Genomic DNA, 22,569 nt, shown 5'->3' on the forward strand with positions numbered 1-22,569 from the left:
AAACTGATACTTGTTTTCCAGATCAAATCGGGTTTCTCACCTCCTGCTTCCAAGTGGGAGTTGTTCTTGCTGTTGTCATAAGATGTGGAATGCTACCATGTACATCTTTCTCATTATTAGACATCAGAAATGTTTACAGGTCTGCTGAATTTCCTGGCTTGTGCGTTGCTATGCCTATATAAAGAGTGAAAAATTATTTGGAGCATGAAATTGGATTTTCTCTTAGCTTTGGCCTGAGGGCTTTCCATGGGTCCCTATACTTCGAAAGGTCCATAAAATTATTTTCCTAAGTAAATTATTGTCTAGCATTTTTATCTAATATCTTTGATTTTACTTTTCTTTCCCAGACTGTTCACTTAATATTTTTAAAATAAAAAATTATATAATAAAACCAGGAAGAAAAAAAGAATGCTAATGCAATTTGCTTGCCACATTCAAAAGATGGAAGCATAGAATCTTTATGTCTTCAGTTATTTAAAGCAATACTGAAATTAGTCTTGCTCAAATCTGAGGAACATGAGCTTTAGATTTTTCAGGTTCTCTGCTGGAATATGGGATTCCACAGTCCCTGTGAGCAGAGTGGAATCCTTCCACCATTCTGAGCCCTTACTTTCATCTCCTGAAACATTCAGCATACACTGTCTTTTAGAAAAGAATGGTCAGCACAGGATTCAAAGCAAAATCAGGTGAACTGTTTCCCCCTCTTTTTGCTTATGATTATCAGATAGAGCATTAAAGTCAGGGCTTACACCTCAAGTTTGTTATAATGAAAATAACCAATAGAGAAAGAGGAAAAAAAGGACACATTTAAAATGTAGGTAACTGCCTTGAGTTGGCCATCAAAATTGATGATATGATTTTTAAAGGAAAGGTGAAGAAGGAAAGCAAATTGAGAAACTACTTTCACTGAAGGCTTTTATTGAATTCAAGAAGAGTTGTGCTGCTCAGCTCTGGTCAGAATCTGTTCATCATTGCTTCTGGCAGGACATGAAGTACAGGTCTCTTCTTGATTGCACTGGCTCAGCTTCCCTGAAGGGGCAGAGCCCAGGTTTTGCAATTCAGATTTCAAGATAGTGAGAGCCTTTTGTATGTGTCTGCACCACATGCTGGGAAGCTCAGGTTCTAGGACTTTCTCTCTTTGCAGCCCTACAAGTGTTCCTGTTTATGCAATCAGACAATATGAGCATATTTTTTCATAGCACTTTCAGATCCCTTGTCTACAAACTTTGTGATTTTAAATGAATTTCTAGTTGCAATACACCAGTTTAGTAGGATAGTGCCATTGTCTCCACTTTGCACAGCCTGTTATAGAGGCACAGAGATGAGGGATACATACATCCAACCACCCTCCCACAGTAGTAAAATGTGGAATCCCTGGGTAGGACTTGGCAACAGTCCCAACTTTCCTCATGTTGACTGAGTACAAGGTGGATTTCAAGTTATCTACCAAATATAGGAAATTTTAATTAGTTTAAATACTGGTAATTTGTATTTTTCAATAAAAAAATGGATGATTCTGTATTAGTTTATATAGGAGATATATATAAATACTTTTTTTTTGATGGGCGTTTTTTTTCTAAAAGAACTTGATCTACTTCACTGAATTATTTACTTTTCAAAAAGGAATTTTGCGTGAGTCATGCTGGTGGAATCTGATCCTATGATGCTTCTTATCAACATCTTGTGTGTATGTTTTACTGTGATTTAAATTGTACCCTAACAAGTATACAGTTGATTTAGCTGTTGATCAGTGAATACTGTTTGTCACAACATTTTATACACAACAAGAATGTTATTCAGTGGCATGTTTGATGAATGATATTCAATTCTGATCATTCCTGGCCTGAATGTCTGAAGGAAAAACGAAAGAGTTGGGATAGTAAGTAAGTTCAATCCCTCTCCCTTGGAGGAAAGCGAGCTTGCTGGCTGCAGCTGGCAGCCCCAGGAGGGCAAGGAAGCTGCCTAGCAGGCACAGTTGGTATGGGAACGGTTCTCCCCTGAGCTGCCTGATTTTTTTCCCCTCTCTACTCTCTATCCTTTTAAGAAACAGAAGCTCGATGTCTATAAGCCAGTGGTGGTTAGGATCTCCTCTTAATGCTGGGAGAAATCTGGGTCATAGGAGATGACTGAGACTAGCAGGGTAGTTTAGAGCATTGCTGCTTGGAGATGTGAGGCTGGGACTTTGGCTCATGGAGCACAGGGACTGCTGAGGGTCCTGTTAAGCTCGGAGCAAGGAGCTGTAGAGATAGAAATGACAGACTGCTGGAAAATGACATTTTTGTGCCATGTCTTTATTCTGTTTTGTGCCTTTCTGCTGTAGTTAAGGATCTTTCAAAGGCTGGGGCTGTGCAGACAGAGTAACTGAGCACAGTAAAACCCAGTGCTGTGCACTGGAGGTACAGAGCACATGTGTTGCTGTGCTGTGGAATAAAGCAGCTAGTTTTCTTGAAGCCTGAACTGCACAATCGTTGGAGAATTCAATTAAACAGTCATGTCACTCTGGTGAGCAGGTAAAGTCAGATCCTCACTCTGCCCCAGTGTGCTCATCTGAACCATGGGACCTGTTCTCATCAAAGACAGCAGCTGACTCTCCCCAGCCCTGGGCTCTGTAACAGGGACGCCTCAGCAGCAGCAAACATCACTGCAGTCCTCAGATCACCACTCCCGTGAGTTGCTTGGCATCTCATCAAAGTGTGAGAAATATTGCATTCAGGGCACTGTCTGAAATCTGTGATTTTTGCAGCAATAGTGCATTACTGGGAGCTTCACCTTGGTGAGGAGAAGAACTGTCTCGTGGGAGCAGTGCAGCTACTGCCTGTGCATTTACTTGTGTTGCTACAGCTGACTTATTCTGCAGCTTTGGGAAGACTTGTGGGGCTCTGACTGTTTCTGTCTCCAGCCCCTAATGCCAAGGGTCTCGAAAGGCAGATGCTGTCAGAGGGTCAGAGCAGCCCCTGGGAACCCGCTCTGCACCTTGGCAGCAGTACTGAGTGTTGCTGTCTGGTGGGTTGTTGCTCTGTGGTTCGGCACACTCTGGTCTTGCTGGCTTGGTGCTGTTTGCTACCACTCAGCCCTGCTTGCCCTGCCCTCAGCCTTTCACCAAGGTGAAGGCGTGGCACTCCTGTGGTACCTTTATATGTCCTTTTGCATTTAATAAAATCTGCGATGCATAAGAAAAAAATGAAGTGCTTTGTTAGGGACTAGCCATTTGTGAGATAAAAGGATGGATTTGTGAATTTGCACAGCACTACATTGTCGTTTGGGGATCCTGTTTGTAGCATAGACTTTTTGTAAAAATTTCTGAATGCCTGACCCAAGTTCTGCGGTTGGTTGGTTTGTTTGGTTTTTAATCTTAATATTACCTTTGTAATACTGGAAATGTTCTTTTCCTTTTCTCCATCTTGTCTGACTGAAAGGCATAAGTTGTTCTGTACAGCATCCACAGAACGTAGCACCAAGCAGTTGTGGTTAGGATTGAGGAATAATGATACTTCTTCATTATAAATAAATTAAGAGGAACCAACCTCACCTTGAAAATCAGACATCCATCTGTTTACTAACTCAGAGTACAATGTGCATCTAATGTTATAAAATTAAAAAAAAACCCCAAAACTCCAAAACAGAGAGAAAGATTAAAAGAAATACTCCGGTCTCCTTTCAGAGCTTATGTGTTTTCTTCCTATTTTTGATTGCACTTTGATCCTATTTTGTAGGAAAGCTAAGTATTTGCAAATCCAGGTGGTGTCAGTAGGAAACATAGATGTTCTGAGCACCTGAACATCAACTACTTGTCTCTGTTACCTGTGCTCCTCATTCTGCTCCCCCCAAAACCAGTTAGGCATTTTTGTTCAGGTCTTTAACGTAACAATGGATCAGAGAAAAATATTAGTACAAAAAAGAAAAGCTCATAGACAACTGTCATTTCTGGAAAGAAATGTTCATTTCTTTTTAAAAATCACTGCCTGCATCTTTTTGAAAATCACTGATTAGAGTCCCCATGGGCATAATGCTCCCAGTAGGTACAGAGCTGTTGATCCAAGGACTTCATGCTAATGGATCTCTACCAAACAGGTGTTCCAGATTTAAAGAGGTTTTGTATTACTAGTGGCTAAAGTGCTGCTATTCATACAGTGCTGAACTGTTAATGGTTTGACATTTGAGGTGATTAAAGATAGTTTAGAGAAATATTTCCAAGTTGTTTTTGTTTTGCAGAGTAAAGGACTCAATTTCTATTGCTGGCAAAATGATGTGAAAAGTAATGTGCACTCAGGAAGAGATCTACAATACCAGATAATACTTTTATCTTGAAGGAACTCAGAGGCAGATAGAGAAGCAAGTCAGATATTTAAATAAACCATGGTCCAATGAGAAAGTCTGAGATGAAGAAGTTTGCCCCTACCTCACACTTTCACCAACAGTCAGTTCTCAGCTGCAGCCTGCTTTTCTGCTCAAAGCTCTTGAGCACCAAGCTGCCTGCAGCTGTGCTCAGTAGCTCCCCAGGACTGGTAGAGCCAACAATTGCAAAATCATGGCAGTAGGAATTGAGAGGACAGGGTGGTAGTTACATGTCCTTTTCTCCTGATTGCCATAAGCAATCTGCATTCAACAAATCCACAACCAGCCTGTTGGTATCGTTAAGTGGAGCAATTTGGAGCAAGTGTTTCTTTCTGCTCATGGTAGATGTGAGAAAGGAAGATCAAGACAGGTACAGAAGAGCTAGAAAAGGCATCGCTCAAGTTAGGGACTGGCGCTTGAAAACAGACAAGTTTAGTGTGGTATCAGCATGAGCCTGGCTCTTGGCTTCATTTGTGCGCACGAACTGAAAATATGCAAAGGGCAAAGCAAACATTGTCACAGGTTTTCTTTTGCATGTAGCACGAAATTGGCAGGCAAATATGAAAGCCAGTGTTCCGTTCCTCAGGCATAGGTGTTTCTTAATGACTGTGGGCAGACAGTAACCAGCATTTCACAGTAGCTATTCCATGAGAGTTGGATATTCTCCCCTCCTGCAGACAGTGCACATGGTGACAAGTACTCCCTGCAAAGCAGCCTGGAGTGTATCCCAAAGATTGCCACCCCCCACTGTATCATGTTAATGAACCTGTACAACTAAAAATAATTTCAAATGCAAATTTGGTGAAAAGGAGTTTAATAGGGAAATTTCATGACTGCAGTAGAGAAGTTGTGGTTTAGCGCTGAGATAGGTCTGATTGCTTGAGCATGTGGGTGCTATGGTAACTCAGTTTCACCATTTGGAAGCACTTTAGCTCTAAACCACAGTATGCTGCACCTTCTTCCTTTTGAGTAGGGTTCTGTAGAAGAAAAACAGAAAAAAACACCATGAGAGAAACCACAGAGCAGCAAAGGCGTTGTTAGCTGGAGTCATACAAGTGGGTTGCTGTAGTTGAAGTCCTATGAACACTGAGCATGTCATTTAGGTCCAGTGATAGCAATGCCTTCCTTCTGCCTGCTAAATACACACTATTCCTGGATGTTTATTTTAAGTTTGCAACAACTGCATACCTGGGGAAAAAAGTATTTGAGTTGCAGCTTTTAGTTTTTGTTCTACTTTGAGTTTATATTTCTGCGAAATTCTAGATATCATTGGTAACAAGTGTTGTTTCCATGAAATTAATACTTTTTGAGGGAAATTTCTGGTTTTCTCTGTGTTTCTATTTTTCTCTGGAAAAATTAAACTCTGAAATTTATTTTGCATAATCAAAATCAGATATTTTTTTTTAAATGATCAGAAATATTTCATTTGATTTCAGGTTAGTTGAGAAAAAAGTATTATTTCCATATTTTTCTTGCGTTTTCCTTCTTCTCCTTTCTTTAAGACAGGCCCTGTATGTTAGCAGAAGTTATGCTTGATATTGATTTCTTTGAGCTGGTAAATGTTGACAAACTTTGATGTTTGTACTTCCTTCTCTTTTCTGAGCTTGCAACATTGTATTCCTCCTTGTATCTGCCAGCTCTAAGTTTTTAATTCCACCTCTTTCTTCTGGCTGCTGCCCTTGTACTTGATTGCTGGTTAATTTGAATTTTTTGCCTTCTTCAATGCTATGAATGCTGCTTAAACCTTATAGTTGACTCAAATTGAGGAGAGAGACAACTCCTGTCCTGGAAGCTGCACAGCAAGGAAAGGGTCAGAGATGCTGGGAACCAAGAAGAGGCATTAATTTCAAAGGTCGAAGTTCATTTAAAAAATAATGCCACATCCTCTTATATTTAGCTGTAGTGTATTGATGGGATCAGGCTCTCAGATGATGATTGCAGTGTGTTAAGGAGCCGCTTTGGCGAGCAATTAATAATGAACTTCTCTAAAAGCAAATATTTTGAGAAATTCAAATGAAAACTATTTTAATTTTCATTTTGGAGGCAGAATGAATGTTACATCCTGATGCCAAAACAATTGGCATTTCTCAGTCAAAACATTTTAGAATTTCTGTTAAAATTTACAGTTTCATATTTTTATCCCTAATTTCACGGGAAAATAAATATTATAAATATTGCCTGTGAGAATATAAGTTCTGATATTTATTTAGTTTTAACTCTTAGCTGCAGTCACTCTATAGCATTGCTATGATTGCTGTAAGGCTATAAAGATTTTTATCAATTAGATTATGGATTACTTTGAAGTGATTTTGTGGCTGCATCTTCAATGACCAAAAGCATAGGCATTCTTTGTAAGAGCCTCTGAAATGTCCCAGTTAGCTGAGAAGTTTTCACATGTTAAGTTCAAATGAGTAATTTCGGGTTTTTTTACTCAGAGTATGCAAAATTTCACATCTTTTTAATGTGAACTTTATACGGCATACTTTCAACCAGTTTTCAGAAAAACAGCAGTGTGTTCAGAAGCTGGAAACAGTTTTTCTTTATTATTTTCTTTTTCTTCCCCAGAGTTAGTGATAAATACTAAAATGTAATTCTGCAGTTTGTGAATATGAAAGCATTTCAGCGCACATGATCCTTCCTATAAAATTTGAGGGTTCCTCTGTGGTATAGAATTACTCAGACATTTAAGTGTTTGCTAGCCTACTCATAGGCCTGCCCAGATTTATTTGTTAAGTAGCAATGGATCCCTTTATTTTGTGTTTGCAGCAAAAAGAAGCAGTAACATCTCTGTCCCTGATACTCATTTACTTTAAGGTTCCTTGAAGTGGTTCTGGCAGCACAAGGGAGCCTTAAAGTAGGTGTGAATTACATCCTATCCCACTTGAAGTTTAAAAATAAATCAAAGAAAGGCGGCTGGCAGCATTTTGTAAGGCTCTTTGCCTTACTCACCCTTCACCTCCCACCAGGAACTGTTCTTTTTTTGCAGTTTAGTATTGGCTTGCAGTGGAGCTGACTAATGTCTGTGCTGTTTGCTAGAAGACCCCCTCAAAGAGCTTTACTCCATCTGAACGAGGAGACCACATCCTGTTGCGTTCTGTGCAGATGTGAAGAGCCCTGACCCTGCTGCAGCAGGGCTGTTCGGCTGTAAAAAGAGGGAAGACAGAATCAGGACCTACCCTGGCTGCTTTGTGTGAAGTGCTGCTCGACGGGGGTTTCTGGGGTCTGTCCAATATGCCAAAGGGTGGAGAGATCCTGGGAAAAGGGCAGCAGCTCTGCAGAATCACTAAGCATTTTTCCTGGCAGAAAAACGTGGCTGCCTGGTTTTGCAGGCGCGAGGCTGAGAGGAAGGATTGCTTCCTCTGCCCCTCCCCAGCTCTGGCAAAGACATGCGGAGTGCAGCTGGATGCAAAGAGCCAGCTGGTAGGGTACCATGCTGGATAAAACACCAAATGCACCATTAGCAGAAAGGAATCCTCCTTTCTGTGTTTCTCTATGCTGTGTGCATCGGGGAGTGCAATGTGCAGCACTCCTGCATGAAGAGGGGGCAGCCTGAGATACTGGTGTGCAAGCGCTGTCCCCTGCCTAGCCCAGCAGGAAATACAAAACTGCATCCGTTTTACCCACTGTGCAAATTAAGCAGCAGAATGGAGTTAAAAGGCACTTTCCCTTTTAGCAGCTAATGTATTTTTGCCCATATAGACATGGTAAAGTTTTTAGGCTCTTAATACAGATTCAACAATTTCTCCACCTTATCACCTGGAGTTTCCTTTAAAAACACACGCGCACAGGAAATGTGTGCTGGCTCAGACCTTGGACTAACCTGGAACACAGTGCCTTTTAATGTATCCTAGGTCTCAGCTGTCTTCTGTTGAGTCTCTTGGTCGTGCCAAGTGGAAAGTGTTTTCACTGTATGCTGTCTTTCCTGGGCGACATCAGCGAGCAGTAACTTCTTACTCGGGTGCGACCACAGTTCACTGCAGTGAGTGGAGATTCACTGCTGCAGTGGCGATACAGCAGCTTCTGTACCTCAAATGTGACCCGTGCAAACTGCTCACCATGGCATTCAACGTATTGCAGCCTTGTTTCTTTCAGAGTTTTTCCGTTTACTCTTCTTGTTGAACATTGAAAGGTTTCTTCAAAATATAGTAGTCTCATATTTCACTCCAGGGGTCTGTATGTCTTTGAGCTTTCAGGAGAAAGGGTGATCAGCTCATCCATTTTAGAAGTATTTCATTGACAGCCTGTCATTCCACTTAAAACCTTTATTTCAAACAGCAGCTGCGCTCTGTCTGCTGACTGGTAGCAGAAAGGAAAGCGAAGGAAAGTGATGAGCCAAGCTCCCACCTGCCTGTGGGACGTGTGGTTGGCTGTTTTTGCAGGGTACCTGACTAAGGCCAGATCCACTCTGACATTACTGATGGGTTGCAAAGCTTTCGGGTGAGTCAGCAGTAACCAACTGGTGACCAAATCAAGAGAAGGGAAAGGGAAGCTTTGTGAAGTTCATGCAGCAGTAGGAACTTGTGTTTTTTTTACTTTAATTCTTCCGCTTGGGTTATCTGAGCCTATCCTACACATGTTATCTTAAAAATGTCTTATAGCTGGATGCGGTTTAGGATTTGAGAAAAGGTTTGGGATAGTTCCTGTGTAAACCCAGACCAGCTTGCTTAGTTGGGTAATTGTCAGGCTTTCATGCCCCACAGCATATTTTTTTGGGAGTTGTACATCCTCATTAGATTTTAAAGATATTCAGCCTTCAAGATTCCAGAGTCATGTTTTAGAATATAAACATGAACAGTTTTGACTTTGTTAACATGAGGTTTCTAAGACATATTTGTTAGCTGTGGGACATTTTGGGGTAGCAATATGCTTATGAATATTGGTGTAACACAGTCCAATGTGTTGGGATCATTCTTTATTTTCCTTTCATTTACCTAGTATCGATCAGGTTAGATGGGGAAAATTATCTATCTGCTTTGCTGTTTGAGGGGATTTTTTTTTTTAGTGTCTGCTGCCACCTATTGAATTCTTTTCAACTGCATCATATTCCATTGCTATAATCATATAATATAATAGGGTCGTAGAAGAGCAAGAAACATTTAAAATGCTAAAAAGGACTTAAAACTGCCATGAGATGCTGTTGAAATGCTAGTGCTTATTTGGAGGGGGAAAAGGACAATCTAGGAGTATTGTTTTAAGACGTGATCTGCTCTAGCTGACCCTGCTCTGAGCAGGGCAGCTCGACCAGGTGATGCCTTGAGGTCACTTCCAGCCTCATGTCCTGTGCTTGTATATAACATTTAGCACCTGTTGCTGTGAGTGAGCAGTAAACTTCACGCTATATTTAAGCTGGTAGCATTGTTCCTAACTTTACAGCAGAAAGGACCTGGAAAATTACTTACACAGGAATCTTAAGGAACTGAAGGAGGCAACCAGAAATATAACACTGTGACAAACTTATGAGCTCTTTTGCTTATATTATCTTACTTCACTTGGAAGAGAGAATCATGAAGTGTATAGTTTTGTTTCCATCATGTTTGCCTTATATATCGGTAAATAGCTTGAAAAGTATTTATAAATGTTTCACTGGTCTCTGAGCAGAGTTTCCTTTAGGATTTTTTTCTGCAACTCCCTTTATTCTTTTCTTGGAAACAGTTATTTAAGTGATGGTTAATCCGTGCAGATGCTCACAGAAAATTAATTTTGGGCTTGGTGTATATTTATTGTGCTGAACCAAAGTAAGATATGGGAAGAAGGGGGAACAATTGAAATATCGCATTATGGAATTTAGAGTAACTGTTAGCTTTCAAACACTGACTTTAAAAAATATGAAGATACTTTGAAAAGTAATTGCTCATGGCAGATGTGAATGCATATACATGTTAGCTTTGACAAGGTTCTTTGGCAGTTTAATGCATCAATGTAGATTATATAATTGCTGTTAATAAATTTTCTAGTCCTTACCAGAGATTTCAGATGTTGAAGATACATTGATATTTCAAAAGATCATCTGTAATTTTGTTTCTTATTCGTAACATCTCTCACGTTAGGAAGCTACATCTACTACTTTTCTGTAGTTCTGAAAAGTATATGTGGTCCTGTGTTTCAATGGTGAGATACATAGATAAAAATACGAGAGCTGTTAATACAGTGGCTTCTGCTACATTTTTCACTTATTATATTCTTGCAATTCAGACTGATTTTATTTTGATAGTTTCTCATTATTTCAGACAAACTATGGGCAGGCCCATTTCCCCATCTCATGGACCGGATTTCGGGCAACACCCCTCCCCACTTCTCTAACGAATTAAGTAACTAGCTCTGCATTACTATTTTTAGATGACCTTCATTTGACTTCTGTTGATACTTTTTCTTTAAAATATCAGACAACTGGCTTTTTCCAGATTTTAATTTGTAGGAAGAGATCTCAAACGATGTACAGTCCACAAAGAATTCAACTGCTCACTAGAAAACTACTTACAAGATTTTAGCTTTTGTTAACATTCATTTTTATATCGTGGCATTTCATGACACTTCTGAGCATAAATAAATTGCTCACTCTCCACAGGGGAGATCTGAAAGTTTGAAGGAACTTATTTTCAAAAGAGTAGAGCTACAACAGTTGTGAAGTGCCATGTAGGGAAGCTGAAGTAACAGATAAATTATAAACAGTCAAGTACTATGTGAAAAACACACATGCCAAAAAAAAAAAAAAAAAAAATCCAGGAAAGAAACATAGTGGGAAAGAATTAATAGCAAAAGGGAGAGAAAGGAAGAGCCAAGTGAGTGGATGAAAGTTTGTGGACAGTCACAGCATGAATGTGTGAGCAAGTGGGTTGGTTCCTTGTTGGAAGCAGAACAGGCAAACTTTTGGGATAACTTTCACAATTCTTATGTCGAAGTGGAAGCTTCTGGTCCTCAAAATGAGAAAAAGACATAGTGACGAGAAAAAACTCATGATTCCAGCCACTGCCACTTATTTTTGTCTTTCTCACAACAGAAATTTTACATTACAGAAATACAAAATATTTTGGGTCAGGATTTCAAAGCAGGGTGTAAAAATGAGGCTTGCTTTTATAAATATAAAAATATCATAGCTTCCAGCTCAAGTCAGGAGGTAATTTAAAACTTGGAGATAAGTTATTCAGAGAAATTCTTAAATATCAGCAGGTTGGGCCAGGAAGGGTGCTGCCATTTAAAAATTAATATTAGAAAAAGTAAATGGCTTTCAGGAATGCCAAGGCTTGGCTTTCCAGGTCTTCTATAGTGAAGGTTATAGACAGAACACCAACAGAATTAGTGTTGGGATCTCTTCAAAGCAATGAAGTCATTCATCATTCAGCAAAAAGTCTCCCTCTGTTGATATTGCTTGCATTTGTATGCACTGCTGTGTGATGATGTGAAAGATTTTGAGGGTCTCAGCTTTTGGTATTGCAAAATACACTTGTGAACATGAAAACATTTAACTATCCTTCAGTAAAATCTGTCCTGAGAAACGTGTTTCAGAGAAAGCTATACAAATTGTTGGCCTTTTTCTACTATAGATTAACTTCTCACCTTCATGCATTGTTCACCTGGTGATATCTTTTCCCCACTGTGCAGCAGGAGATGAAAATCTGGCAAGTGCTAGCTCTCCTTCCCCTGTGTCGCCTCCACCTGCACGCTCCACATCACTCTCACCTCCAGGTACCGCAGCATTGCTGCTCTTGTCCTGTTTTAGCTGAACTGGCATCTACTGCTATCATACATGGTTTATGTTATCTGAGGTTAGAGCAAAATTTGTTAACGTGATGAGGATGTTTTGTTTTATTTATTTTACTTAAAACAAAGGTGGGGTTTTGAAACACACTTTTCAAAGAAAGTAATTAGAATTCAAGCTGTTGTTATGAGTACATGTTTTCCTTATGGACACCCTTTCCCCCTGAGCTCTCAGATGAGAGTTTCATGCTGAGTTGTCACAGCGGCACTTTCCTGCAATTCCTGCAGTGCTGCATGAGCAGCACAGCAGTATCTGATGCTTGTGGGGAGATGGTCCTTCCTGGGTCAACAACATGAGACAATAACACCCCAATCAGTCTGGGCTTTTTGCAAGCTGCACATTAATTCACCCGCTTCAGCTGGTGTTTTCAAACACCTGAAATCAGCGTAGGTCCCCAGCCTTGCTAAAGGATGATCAAATCTCTTCACCACAAAGGCATCCCAGAAGAATTGGTGGGAATTTGGAATTAGTGGCCTTGCAGACCTAATCAAAAGCCATGCTTTTGCAATAAATTCAAGCAGTTGTGTTGCACAGCCTGTGAAGGAACTGGAGAGCAATGTAAATGTGTTCTTTTCACCAGTGCTAGAGAGAGAAATATAATTCAGACAGCAGCTGGCAGCCTTTCTGCTTGCAATGAGCTTCTCACTTTCATGCATTGCTCACCTGATGATATTTTTTCCCCACCGTGCAGCAGGAGATGAAAATCTGGCAAACGCCAGCTCTGCCTCCGTTACATCACCTCCACCTGCACGCTCCACGTCACTCTCACCTCCAGGCACCACGGAAGGTAACGGTGAATCTGGGACCGGGGCATTGCTGCTCTTCTGTTCCAGCTGAGTTGGCATCCACTGCAGCCTTCCTGATGCTGTCTCCACCCCTCTGGCCATACAGCACAGAGTCCTGGCTCAAGGAAAAGTGATTTTTAATGTGGACAATATCTGTCCACATATCATATGCTTGATGTTTTGGGGGTCTGCTTGTTGCTACATGCCACTAAAAATTAAGAATGTGTTTATTCCCTGCGGAAAGCTCAACTGGTAGTTGGGAGGAAGGAATGTTTCTTTTTGTATTTGTGGCATACAATTGTGTTTAATTCCTTGAAAGCTTAATTTACCCTTTCTCTCTCTTTTTCTCTTTCTCAGGAGTTGAACCAACAGCAACTACACCCGGTAAGAAACTCCTAATTCATATGACAAAACTGCATTGGTGTGTTTTTTGTCATCATTTCTTCTTTCCTTTTCCTGCACACAGATATCTTGCAAAGTGCATAATGCCTTTCCATTTAGCCCACTGAAATGAAATATACTGTCTTAAGAGGCAAGAATATGATACAAGTCTGGGTTGAATTTGAGTATATTTTAGAAACCAGCATTCAGCATGAAAGAGATGCGGTCAGCGCCAAGAAGGATTATACTTACTGGATGTTCAGCTGGCACCTCAAACATTCAGTGTGCCTTTGCTTGCTAACAAACCCACAGTGCCTCAGTGCAAGAGTGCTCCAGCACAGCAGTCCTGCCTCGTGTGCAGCCTTGTGTCGCTCCTCAAATGGACAGCCTTGCAGCGTTAACGAACTGCTGTGCCTCTCACCACAGGTGTCTCTCCTGCAGACAGCACACACCTCTCCACGCACGCAGGCTCCGTCCTTGCCATGGGACTCAGCAACCCACCGCGCAGCAGCGCTGCTGCCCTCACCTCACGCACTCCCGTCACCTTCAAGAATGCTTCAGCAGGTTTGCTGCCTTCCTTTAGATCCCACTCACTGCTCTCGGAAATGTAGGGAAATACTAAGATATTACTGTAGAGGAAAACTAAGAATTTCTGCCTCAGAGCAGCCTTTTCCAGCTTATGGTTCATCAGATAGAAATGGTGTCTGCAGTTTGTCATAGTGGCAACACCATAATTATTTTCAGGATCTGGTATCTGATGGCCAAGTCTTGCAGTCATCACAATAGTAACAAAATACAAGCTGCTGTCAATGAGGTTGTTGCCAAAGCAAGAGCAATAGGAATGGATCTAAAAGCAAATGTAGGAACCTGTCAGTGGTTTATAAGCTGAGAGATAAATATTGAGATATAGTAGGTAATACAGTGAGCAAGGTATGTGATCTGGCAAGTGAACACTACTGGACTGCTTGTTTCTGACAGAGCACAAGTGCTATTCATTATTGTTTTTAACTGTAAGAATATAGAAAAATGGTTTCATTTTTCCCAATTCATAATTATTAATGCCACTTTTATGGTGACTTCATCATGGATTATGCATAAATAATGACCAAAAGAACCTGTCCTTGTACACTGCAAATTTGATTAGTAAGTGCTATATTCCTAAAAATTTGCTTTCCATTTAAATACTCATGTTCTGTTTTATTGGATATATTACCATGTTTTTCTCTCATCATTGTTCTATAAATTACAAAAATCCTGGAAGACAAAAAAAAAAGAAAGTGGAGAAGGGTTGTAGAATAAAACATTTCTGATGATATAACCATATGAAATAATTAATTTTACTTTTTAATACTGATTATGTTGTTTATTTCCTTACAGATGATTACAATTCAAAATCCTTGCACAGCACCATCTCACCAGTCAGCATGCCAGCAAACACTGGGATCATCCCCACTCACACGATAGGTGACAAACTTGCACACAGTTATCACAATTATGATACTCCAAGCACAGAAAATGTATTAAAATGAGGGAATTAGTTTTGGATTTCTTTTATCAAACTGAAGCATACAAGTTAGGCAAACAACTGCATTAAATGTAAGGGAGTTTTTAGGAAACTTATTAATAGTTTATGAGTAATATTAAAGATACCAGATTTGCTACTTGTCAAGCAATTGAAAAATAGAAATTATTTCCACACAGTGACATAGTAGGAGGGTAAATCTGTGAATTACTGTGTCCATACTCCTCTTGATATTCACAGAAATTTGCTCATGAAGCAAAAATTTGTGAATAAATGCAAGATCTGTGTGCTCCTGTTTTCCCACGGCTTCTCTTTTGTTTCACTCAGCATTAAACATTTTATTGAGATCTAATATTGCCAGGACTTACATTATTATTATTGCAATTGGGCTGTAAGGAATTACTCGGTAAAATATATATGTGTTCTTGAGAATCTCGGTAACTGTCTACTGCACCCCCTTAGTTCACCTGCTCATTAGGGGCACTGGGTAACCAGATGTCTCCCAGCCTGGAAGGATGAAAATCTAGGGCCTATCTTCTATGGAAAAAAATTAGATATCAGTCTCTTTTGGTAATACTTATACCTTAGTATATTTGAAGTAATTGTTTTCAGGATGAAGTTCTTCACTGAAGCTTCAATATATATTTTCTAAATACCAGCTCACAATTTCTTTTGGATATTTCAGTGTATAAGTAGTTGTAAAATGATCTGTACTTGTTGTGTAAATCTCTTTACAAAGGTAAAAGGAGCTGTGCAAAAAGTAGGTAAATTTTGTTTCTTTATTGACATGGGATAGTGTTCAGTTAGCCATTCCACAGCGTACATATCCTGGGAAACTACTGTAACTTAACATACCGCTAAGAGAATGTGTGATTTTGGAATATTATTGTGCGACTTTGTATGTAGAAATGTTATTAATAACCAGTTTGATTTGTAGTCAGTGACGCCATTGGAAAATTATGAAAGACACAATTCCTGAAGTAACCAGTTGAAAAATGAGGTTATATGTAGCTAATGTTTTCTTCTCTTTTTTTTTTTTTTTTTTTCCCAATTGTGACTGAAGTGCTAAATACAATTACTTGTGTTCAATATATTGAATGAAGAATTTGGGGCAGTACCAGTCAACTTTTTCCAGTATTCTGTAAAAAAACAAACCAAAACAAAACACTCAGACACAAAAAACCAGCCCTGCTGACCTGCACCTTAATTTTGTTTTATTTTCTTACAGAAGCTCCCATAGTGACAACTGAAGAACCTTGTGGTAAGAACCCCCCTCATTTTTCCTCAGTCTGGAAATTTGACTAAATTGGTAAACCCAAACAACAAAAACAGATCAGTAAAACTGATCAGTTAGCATCTCAGTTTTTTTGTAAACTGTCTTCCAATTCCAGAAGAGTAGGATTAAAGTTATTAACATTTCAGGTCTTCTCATCTCCATTTCCAGTTGCCCTGCACTAGGCTGTTGATACCAGCGCTGCAGAGGAGATCTGTCTTCATTCTACTAGGCCCTCCCTAATTTTTCCCCATCATGCTGATAATCATATGCTGCAAACTGCAATTCATATCTAAAGTAAAAGTAAAGTTTGGACATTGGTTTATCTCTCTTCAGAATTAGAGACCTTTCCTTTCTAATTTTCAGGAACAGACCATAGCCATTATTTACTAGATGGTAATGAAATTCTTTGAATAAGAAAATTTGAAATTTCTGTTCAAACAAATGATTCAGGGTGTCAAAACAAAGTATTTCACTTTGAACTGATGTTTTTAAATTAAAGCAAAATTTGTTCTGGAATGTTCATCCTTTAAATTCTTTAGCTTTCCTACCTAGAGAATTATTTAAAAGAATATTTTCCTGAAGAAACTTTCTAGTTTGATGAAACATTTTTTAAAAATAAAAGATTAAAAAAAAAAAAAAAACAAAACAACTAGGAGGTGCTAATTTTGCTGTATTTCCTGATTCTTAAACTACATATGGTACTGGGAGCACCACAAAGCATTCAATGGTTCTTAAAATTTGTCATAAAATCATTGTTTGCTCTTTTATATTTTTCTCCTAGGTGACATTGAGCACAGCATAACAAGTGTACAAGGTGACCAAAAAATGGCTAAAGTTACACTGAAAAATCTCAGAACAAACATAAGATACGTTATTTTGGAGGCTGACAAGAACTTTACTGGGGATTCTGGCACCTATGAAGTAAAACTTCGGAGATGCATGAGCTACACCGTTGAATTTCAAAATTGCACATATATTATTCCACCTATTCTACCTGGTAGGTATAGAAGGAGATAAGTAGTTTGGGGGGGTTTTGTTGTTGTTGTTTGTTGGTTTCAGCTTTTTGCTTGTTTGGTTTTGGTTTTGTTTTTTTTAACATGCAGTAATTCAGCTTTCCTGGATTTCTTAGTCTATTCTTGTCTCTTCAGACAGAAGGTTTTCATACTTCCTACTTGGCTTGCAAGTTATTTTGCATTTTGAAGTTGCACCTTAAAACTTCTCAGTATTTTCTTAAAGTAGAATGTAAAAAACCTGTAATTTTTTCATTGTAAAGGATAAAAGGAAACTTTTATCTTAGCTACATTGGCCATATGCAGCATGGTTAGCAATAGCAAGACCAGCCAGCACTTGAAAGCAACTATTTATGTTGGATGTTTTGTTCAGTAAAGAGATTGTTGGATTAAAGGTTTCATTTATTATTTGAATACCACCAATGTCTTTATCTCATTGTGAAATTATTTGTATTAATGTATTATTCTGTGCTAAGTGTATCTTTGTATTGCAGCACAAATCAACAAATATAAAAGAACAAATTGCTTTTTAAAGAATCTATATAGCCAATGTCACAGTGACATATAATATTAATCCTTTACAGAGAGCAGCAAGAGTCCTTTCAAAGTTGAGGATCAAACCAACACATCTGCAAAGATTTGTTGGGAAGACTCATTGGCCTGTGCTAATGTGACTGTTGTTTGTACAGGTAAGACACTTCTGAGATATTTTAAATGTTGATCACTTGTTTATTCAGTTATTTTCAAAAGCAATGTGGATGTTGTCTTTTGATGTGTGACTGGCAGATTTAAATTTATTGTGCCAGTTTGAGGAAAGGACTGTTCAGAATTTTGGGGATTTCCAGACTGGGGACTACTGTCCCCATGCACTGGAGATCTGGGGAAAATTCAAACCTAGAGAGCTCATTTCCTGAGTTCACCAGCTTCACAAATTGCAGACTTCTGGAGATTTTGAAGTCCTGCTTGATGACCTGAAGGGGAGCTGGCAGTTTGGAAATCCTTCGGTCTGTGGGTCTGCTATGAGCTGATCCCTTGCAGACTACCTGTGCAGCTTTGCTCTGCAGGCTTCAGGATGTCCAGAGTCCAGGCTCTCCGCTCTTAGAATCATAGAATCATTTTATTTGCAAAAGACCCTCAAGATCCTTGAGTCCAACCATTAACTCAACACTGACACTAAACCGTGTCCCTAAGAACCTCATCTGCACGTCTTGTAAGCACCTCCAGGGATGGCAAGTCACCCACTTTCCTGGGCAGCCTGTTCCAATGACCAGCAAACCTTTTTAGTGAATAAATTTTTCCTAATATCCAATCTGAACTTCCCCTGGCACAACTTGAGGCCGTTTTCTCTTGTCCGGTCACTTGCTGCTTGGGTAGTTGTAGACAGCGATAAGGTCTCCCCTCAGCCTCCTTTTCTCCAGGCTGAACAGCCCCAGCTCCCTGAGCTGCTCCTCAGGCTTGTGCTCCAGACCCTTCACCAGCCTCCTCGCCCTCCTCTGCACTCTCTCCAGCACTTCAGTGTCTTTCTTGTCTTGGAGCCGGCCAGCCTGTGGATATATTGTCTCAAAGGCAGCTGGTGTGATAGGGAAGAGATGGATGCTGCATGCCCTCGTGTGTCTCAGAAGAATGTGTGACGAATGTCCAGGACTGGAAATTTCATGTTTCAGGGAGCTGAAGAGCTAAGGAGCCACTGCAGGGTTCTTCCAGACTCCCATGAAATGTTTTGATTTCCACAGGAAAACTGGTTTCTTGGAAAGCTTTACTGATGAGAAGTAAAGATCTATGCAAACTGAATTAGTATAAAAGAACCTAAATCCTAGTCATTGGATTAGGTTGTACACTTTTCTTGATAGCTTATGACAAATTATATTGAACACATATAGTAGAGAAAATCCCAGTTAAAATGGTACCATGTACTTTTGGAGTTGTGAAAAATATTGATTAAATTCTTTTTGTCACTGCAGGTTCAAGCGTCTCTACAGTATTAAATGAAAATTGTACGACACTGAACGATTTGTCACCCAACCGTGAGTACAGCTGCAATGGTAATGCACGTTTTTTTGAAAATGATGTTGTCAAACAAGCCTTCAGCATAACAACAGATCATGGTGGTAAGTGTAATGCTTATTTTTGCTTTATTTTCTACATATTTGTGGAAACCCCTGCTATGAATCCTGCTATCTCTGTTTCCTGGGGTTGAAGATTTTTGAGCAGCATATTCTGCCACTCTCAGGTTCTACTCCAGCTCCTGGTCTCCTGCCCTTGTGATTTTTTGACTGCAGTCACAGTCTTGCTTTCCATCTCCAATCCCAGTCTCAGTCTTCCAGGCTGATGCCTTCCTCTCCTTCCCTCAGAGGCTGCGATATTTTATTTTTTTGGTGCATGGGAACATGGCCAAACATAAGGAAGTTTGAATGAAGACAAAAAAAAAAGTACAGACCTACTCAAAAACAAGTGTTAAATTGTTGGTTTGAAGAGATGTGTGATGAAATAATTGTAAATAATGTCTCCAGATAAAATTATATATTTTTGAAAGCATTGTTCTTGGAAATAGCTTAGGGATTTTTTTTTTTCTGAATTAAGAAGGAAATTGGCCTAAATCAAGTAACCTGCAAATAAAAATTCAGACCAAACATTTAAAGTTTGTTAAAATTATAAGGAAAGCAAAACAATGTGTAATATTTGGACATGTTGGACAATTTTAGTAATATGTGATATTGCTGTATTCACCTCGTCCTGAATTAATAAGATGTGTGAAATTACTCTAATACCATGCTTTTACATATACTCAGTTTATACTTATGTATAATTTATTTGAATGAAGTAGACTACCAAAAATATTACGTCGGTATATTGATTTAGTATACAGTGAAATTTAATTTAATCGAAGTAGGTAAAAAGAGGAATATTTTGCATTTTCATTCAAACATTTCCTTCCCTCCCTGTTATTTTCCTTTTACAACAGTTCCAGAAGCACCAGAAGACCTTACGGTAGTTTCTCATGCCAGAAATGTATCAGTTGAATGGAAGAAACCTAATGACACTTCAAAGGGTCCTATACATGGCTATTGGGTGACATGCAATAGCACAGTCAGACGTAAGTATATGCCCCTTTCAATATTGAATAATTCATTTCGTGTTTTAATACTTACAGAGCACCAAACATGATGCACTGTCAAACCATATTGGAATATCTTCAAACTGTGCATAAAATAGACTTGTTTTTCTTGGTGTTGTTTTTGTTTGTTTGTTTGTTTTTCTTTTTTTTTTTTTTTGTATAAGTCCTTAAGTTTCTTTCCTTCGAGGTTGTTTCAGTTGAACCATATGATTATTCAGTTTACCATTTCAGGACACAATTCTGTCACTTTTCAATTCTCATGCTTCTTGTATCAATTTATGACAAGATCGTCAGTTGCCTGGTCAGTTCGTAGCGTGGTGCTCTCTGTCTCAGAAAATGCTGCTGTAACTGGTTAATATATTCTCTGAGAAGACAGGGACCTGGCTTCTGAGTAACAGCAATGCATGTGAAAGGGGTCATAAGTATGTTAGTTAGCATATACATGTATAGATAGGCAAAGCCAAGTGGTTGTCTTTTGCTAAATGGTTACTCTTTTCAGATGTGCTGCTTTAGGCCACCTTACGTTTAGATGGCTAAGTCTGTACGCATTATACTGGGTCTATGTTTTTCAGATGTTTTGAAAATGAAAAGCCTGATACATTATTTCAGGGAATATGTGTCAGGTTTAAGCTAGTTCTGGGTTAATTTATTCTTCACATACTGCATGTTTTGTAAACCTGGGCCTGCCACAGCACCCAAAGGCTGTCATGCCCCTGTGCACCCCAGATACAAATAATCTCTCCCCGTCTCCATGCCCTGAATCTGACCACTACTCAGAAGGGTGGCAGCCCCACACACCAGTTTCTGTGGTTGGTCTGGCTTGTTCAGTGCAGGAGACCGAGGTCCTCTGCTGGGGTGCAGGGAGGTCCCATCTGAAGCAACCAGAAGGAAACATGGAGGGGCTGTTGCTCCTCAGTTCCCCAAGCCAGCAACACTGCAGCTGCAGTGTGGGTAATAGCTTCATGCATGTTGCTTCTCATGCAATTCTTTGCTGTCCTGCTTGCCGATCCTGAAAGCACACGACTTCCCTCACATCATACCAGAACAGACTTGCCCAGTGCACAGAGTGACTTCTGACATCTGTCTACTAACCCCTTCCCAAGCTGAACACAGAAGGAAGCATCAGCTTCTCTTTATCAATGCACTTTATGTTAGGTTTTGATTACACCCATTTAAATGACATACAAAACCATCGTGAGAACAAAACAGAACAAACACACAACTTCCTACCTTTTTGACTGGGGAATGTATTTTTTCCTCTTCCTGAGCCTTTACTTAGCATTACTATTCAAGGCGAAGCAACTAATTATAAGGTAATTAAAATAGAAATATACCTGACAGTGGTTTCGGGTAGCTCTGATGAAGTCTTAGAGTTCCTGTGGCCTAATATAAATTTAATTAATTTGATTAATTTCTTTTTTATTTTTGTTAAGGAGACATCAACGTGACTATCCATGTTTGCCAGAATTTAGTACCTTATATGAAAGGTTCGGTATCTGTGACTCCATATACAATAAGCAAATATAATAATAGTAAAAGATTTATGGGAAAAACTGGAACATATGACTTTAAAACAAAATCAGCAGGTAAGTCTCTTGTTTGCTAACTGTTATGAACAAGGGTGATACTAGCACAGGGAATACGTACTTTCTTATTGTACTTCATTACATTTTATACATGTTATTATTATTAGCCAAGAAAATGATCAACACTAAAATAATTTTATTGACATTCATAACATTAGTCTTTTTAATTTATGTTAATATATTTTTAATTATGCATTTAGTATTAGAATTTTTCTTATATATACTAGATTAAAAAAAGTCAAACTTCTGCATTCATTTGAATTTTTTGATAAGATTCTAGAAAGATCTGTGTCCCAATGGAAAGAAAATATTCAAATTAAACAAAAAGACAATGAAAACCATTTCTTTTTTCCTTGTGGCATGAATGCTACCCAGATGTGCATAATTCACCTTCTGTTCTAGAGTTGCGGGTTTGCTCAAAGCAGATCTGCATTCCCCTGGCTGCACCAATGCCGATGTCTGTTACGGGTTTTGCTTTGGATGTACATATGTATATGTACATGTACATTTTCCCCCCGCTTTTAATCTTCAGTTATAGAGCCTTATACTCTTCTAATTCTTCTTTGAGATAGAAAATAAACAAACGACCACCCCAAAACCCACATATATCTAATTTCTTCCAGTACTTTCAGCCCTAGTTCCACCACCTCTAGACTCAGCTAATATAGAGATACAGCTATAGGGAAGCTATGATGGTTTATACTGGGTAAGATACTAGATTAGTGTTTCCTTTAACTTCACTGAAGAAGCAAAAGATTTATTTTTTTTTTAGTGATAAATGAAATACTATTTTTGTGCTAGTG

General features: G+C 39.1%; 1 protein-coding gene and 1 long non-coding RNA gene across 21 annotated transcripts in view; one reads left to right on the forward strand and one right to left on the reverse strand.

The window, feature by feature from the left end:
- Positions 1-22,569, forward strand: part of PTPRC (protein tyrosine phosphatase receptor type C) — an 84,074-nt gene that overhangs the window by 43,450 nt on the left and 18,055 nt on the right. For 7 of the 20 annotated variants that reach the window (XM_071810306.1, XM_071810304.1, XM_071810302.1 and 4 more), the window contains 11 exons: positions 11,935-12,018; positions 12,783-12,878; positions 13,234-13,260; positions 13,684-13,821; positions 14,635-14,721; positions 16,008-16,040; positions 16,837-17,052; positions 17,650-17,754; positions 19,027-19,173; positions 20,028-20,159; positions 21,614-21,766. In XM_071810306.1, the coding sequence (XP_071666407.1) occupies positions 11,935-12,018; positions 12,783-12,878; positions 13,234-13,260; positions 13,684-13,821; positions 14,635-14,721; positions 16,008-16,040; positions 16,837-17,052; positions 17,650-17,754; positions 19,027-19,173; positions 20,028-20,159; positions 21,614-21,766 (1,218 nt within the window). The remainder of the gene's footprint in view (positions 1-11,934; positions 12,019-12,782; positions 12,879-13,233; positions 13,261-13,683; positions 13,822-14,634; positions 14,722-16,007; positions 16,041-16,836; positions 17,053-17,649; positions 17,755-19,026; positions 19,174-20,027; positions 20,160-21,613; positions 21,767-22,569) is intronic. The other 13 variants (XM_071810307.1, XM_071810310.1, XM_071810309.1 and 10 more) reach the window with 13 other exon arrangements.
- LOC139828216 (uncharacterized) lies at positions 5,133-7,731 on the reverse strand. The gene is made up of 2 exons (XR_011739591.1): positions 7,512-7,731; positions 5,133-5,312 (listed from the first exon to the last, which is right to left on the reverse strand). It is a non-coding gene; the product is annotated as an uncharacterized lncRNA (long non-coding RNA).

Source organism: Patagioenas fasciata, chromosome 6, assembly GCF_037038585.1.
Source record: "Patagioenas fasciata isolate bPatFas1 chromosome 6, bPatFas1.hap1, whole genome shotgun sequence".
NCBI classification, from domain to species: Eukaryota; Metazoa; Chordata; class Aves; order Columbiformes; family Columbidae; genus Patagioenas; species Patagioenas fasciata.